The following is a 4,328-nucleotide window of genomic DNA, read 5'->3' on the forward strand; positions in this document are numbered from 1 at the left end:
TTTCTAGTTGTGTAATCTCTAGATTATTTAATCTGTTTTTCAGTTTCTTTGTCAAATAATACCGTCTACTTCATAAAGTTTCATTTGGAGATTAAATGTAACAATGAATTAAACAAATTAGCATGACAGTTTATGGTAAGTGCTTACAGTGGGTTGTTAATTAAATAATGGCATTTTAGTTTATTGTTTTTTTGGTTTATAGCTCCTCTATTTATACTGGTCATCTTCCCAGCAATGTGTCCAGTATGTGAGACTATTATTCTTTAGGAGTAATGACCTGAAGATACATCATGATAGTAGATGCATAATAAATATCTCCTGATTAGGCTTCTGTCTTGAATAGTGATGTTTATTAGATATAGCCATATAGTCACAGGCATGTATAGACAATTTCAAAAGTGATGAGGCAAATGGTAACACGAACTATCATGAGATCGTGAGCTTATGATATTGAGCTGAATTGGAGCAAAGACTTGAAAGTGTAAAAGACAACCAAACAAACGGATAGCAATGCAAACGATCTGATGTTAAAACTGGTGTTTTTCTACCATGCAAACAGTCTTGGGGGAACATATTTCCCACTTTAGAGCATCCCTTTCCAATGATATTATTACTGTTATCTCATGATTGGGTGATAAATGTTATTGACAAACTAATTGCTCCCTCAGAAATATCACTGAATCCCAAATAGGGCTTAAGGTGATCTGAGAAGGACTTTCAAGAAAGCAGTCCAGAGAGAGTGAGTGTGTACAGGTCTTGATTGTACAAATCCTATGAGACTTGATTCTTTATAAACAGGATAATTAAGGCTCCTTTGGCTGGAGCACCTTGTGCTCTGCTGAGAAAAAGTAAATGTGAGATCTTGTTATAACAGTTGGAAAACTTGACTACATTCTCAGGTGGACTGTGTGAGTGTTCAAACTTCTACCCATGTCTCACTGTTAGCCTCTTCCCCTCACACATTAATGGGTTCGCACACGGAGAATTTCCTGGTCTTTGGTGACTTCTTCCTGAAATGGACTTAAAAATCAAATTATGGAATCACAGGATATCATGGTGTCCGATCATTGGCAAAACCAGGTTCTCTCTCTCTTGCCTTTGCTGACCAAGGAGATGAAAGCTCACAGGAATCTGCACTGCTCAGAGAGACGATTCAGGTGTGCCTAGAATTAATAACAAGGGGCAGACTGCAGAAGCATTTCTTCCCCAGAATGTCACTGTTTCTATATTGTCTTTACTTTTGCCCAGTTCTTGGGTAATATGTGGGTGACTCATTCTGGCTTGGTCACTCTCTTCAGAGATGTTTTTTCATGACACTTGCCACAGCTTATGATTGGGATCCCCATGTTGAACGTGGCTCTGCAACTTGAAAGCTCCTGAATTGGAGCTGATACTAAGGTCTAGTGTTAAAGGGATAGAAAACACCTGTTATGTGATCTCTAAAACTAAATGAAGTATTTATCAAGTGGGCTCTAAAGTCAAGACTGGAAACGACCAGGAGGAATTAGGACATGAAGACTTTTCCTACCTTAATATAAAGCAATGATGTGAATGCATCTGGAAAGAGTGTCATTGCCGAGCAATGGAATAGGCTGTCTTAGAAAGCAGAGGCAAACAGAAGGCACCATTTCCTAATGATTGAGGGCACAGGAAACGAAATTAAACCAATCTGTCACATACTAGCTTTTTAAGCTCGAGAAATTTGCTTGATTTTTCTAAGCTTCACCTTCCTATCTATAGATAAGAACAGTAATAATAATAGTAATTTCTTTTTATAGGTATAATTTAAAAATAAACAGCAAATTTTAAAATGCTGAGCCTGTCCTTGGAACATAGTAAGTATTCATTAAATGGTGTGTGTGTGTGTGTGTGTGTGTGTGTATTACCATTATTATTACTAAGTGAGTAATGAGAGATCCCTGAATCTTTCAGGCGCTATACCCTGCTCCTGACTTACATAACCTACCTCATTAGTGCTGTTCTTTGCCTTTCTTTACATGGATCACTGTATTTCTTACTTCGTTACGGTAACATGAATTGGATGCTTTCCTTGCTGATACTGTTTCTCAATATTTCAGTCATCTTAAGTCGGCTTAGAAATGACTATAAGAACCAGAAGAACCAGAACAGCATCTCTTACTAGAGTTGGAGATCTTCGACCTTTCAAGTCTAGAAAGATGTAATCTGAAGAGTATGTAATCTTAAATCTATTCAACGATGTTATTTAATAAAATATTTTTTGCAAATAATTACAGGATACCAACATTAAAGGAAAGTGCTTAAAGAATTAAGTTTAAGATATATAAAATAAAGGGAACTAAGCTATGAAGATGCAAAGGCATAGGAATGATACAATGGACTTTGTGGACTTGGGGGAAAGAGTGGGAGGGGGGCAAAGGGTAAAAGACTACAAATATGGTGCAGTGCATACTGCTCAGGTCATGGGTGCACCAAAATCTCATAAATCACCACTAAATAATGTACTTATGTAGCTAAATACTACCTGTACCCCAATAACTTACAGAAAAAAAGAAAAAAACTTTTCATTAGGGTTCATAGTTTTGCCAGACATTTTAGCAGATACTTCATAAACTTTACTATAATACTAGGATATTTGTGTTACTGATGTTATAATAAGTATGATTTCCATTTGGCAGATGATGAAACTAAGTCTATGAAAGACGTCATGTAAATTGTTTTAGCAAGTATAGCTAATAAATGGAAAGGCCAGGATTCATATTAAGTTCTCTGGTTTCTAACCTAATTATTTTTCTGTTACATTGCAGAGGGCAATGAATAGTGGAAGTTTCTTATGTAAAGACATCACAAGAGTTCAAATAGTAAATATGCTCAAAAAGAATAAATCCATGGTACATAGGCTTCTAACTTAAGTTGAAGTGTTTTAAATATGCCTCTAAACCTCTCATTCTGTAGAAGACAAGTATCTGCCTTTACAAAGCATTCCTTCCATGAGTCGAATAGACTGACTCTAAAATAGGCATTTCCTTATTATCTGATTTTTTTTTACATGGATCTCTCTCTTGCCTTTCATAAGGCGGGTTGTTCCTTGTTAAAAATATAGCCAAAGCACTCATTAGCAAAAAGCTTGAGAACTTGACATTGGTATTTAGACTTTGGTGTCTTGGGTACCTTTTCAAGGTTGGATGTTTTCACAGCCATGAGGAATCTCTCAGTGGTGTCCGAATTCATCCTGCTGGGCATCCCTCACACGGAGGGTCTGGAGACTATGCTCTTGGTCCTGTTTTTGTCCTTCTACATCTTCACCCTTATGGGGAACCTCCTTATCTTGCTGGCTATTGTCTCCTCCACTCAGCTTCACATGCCCATGTACTTCTTCCTGTGCAAGCTGTCTGTTTTTGACATATTTTTCCCTTCTGTGAGTTCCCCTAAGATGCTGTGCTATCTTTCAGGGAACAGCCGAGCCATCTCCTATGCAGGCTGTGCAACCCAGCTCTTCTTCTACCATTTCCTGGGCTGCACCGAGTGTTTTCTGTACACGGTGATGGCCTACGACCGCTTCGTTGCCATTTGTCATCCTCTACACTACACCTTAATCATGAGCCACAGAGCGTGCATCATCCTAGCCATGGGGACCTCATTCTTTGGCTGCATTCAGGCCACCTTTCTGACCACTCTCACCTTCCAATTGCCTTACTGTGGCCCCAATGAGGTGGACTATTATTTCTGTGATATCCCAGTCATGCTGAAGCTGGCTTGTGCAGATACCTCAGCCCTGGAGATGGTGGGGTTCATCAGTGTGGGCCTCATGCCCCTCAGCTGTTTCCTTCTCATCCTCACCTCCTACAGTCGCATCGTCTTCTCCATCCTGCAGATCCGCTCTGCCGAGGGCCGACAGCATGCCTTCTCTACCTGCAGCGCCCACCTCACCGCCATCCTGCTTTTTTACATGCCAGTGGTTCTCATTTACCTGAGGCCTACCGTCAGCCCCTGGTTGGATGCAACTGTTCAGATTCTGAATAACCTGGTCACCCCCATGCTGAATCCCATAATCTACAGTCTCAGGAATAAGGAGGTGAAATCATCACTAAGGAAGGTCTTATATCAGCTGGGCTTCCTTCCTGAGCAGTTGTAGAGAGAAATAAGTAACTAGCACTTCAACCACACTTCATAGCTTATAATCATTTTTATTTAGTTCTCACACATATTTTTGAAATTGAGGGCACAGGTATTATTATTTCCATTTACAATGTGGAGACTAAAACTCAAAGTAACTTGTCCAAGGACATGTAAGGTGTGAATGGCAGAATGAGGACTCTAGGGCTGGTTTTGTGACTCTGGGGCCTGTG

General features: G+C 39.5%; 1 protein-coding gene across 1 annotated transcript; it reads left to right on the plus strand.

Annotated features, from left to right (window-relative positions):
* The first annotated feature begins 3,072 nt into the window (after positions 1–3,072).
* LOC100445743 (olfactory receptor 10D1B-like) lies at positions 3,073–4,123 on the plus strand. The gene has a single exon (XM_009247192.3). The coding sequence runs from the start codon at positions 3,179–3,181 to the stop codon at positions 4,112–4,114; it is 936 nt and encodes a 311-aa protein (XP_009245467.2). The 5' UTR covers positions 3,073–3,178; the 3' UTR covers positions 4,115–4,123.
* Positions 4,124–4,328: the final 205 nt, after the last annotated feature.

The sequence above is a fragment of the Pongo abelii genome, chromosome 9 (assembly GCF_028885655.2).
Source record: "Pongo abelii isolate AG06213 chromosome 9, NHGRI_mPonAbe1-v2.0_pri, whole genome shotgun sequence".
Lineage (NCBI taxonomy): Eukaryota > Metazoa > Chordata > Mammalia > Primates > Hominidae > Pongo > Pongo abelii.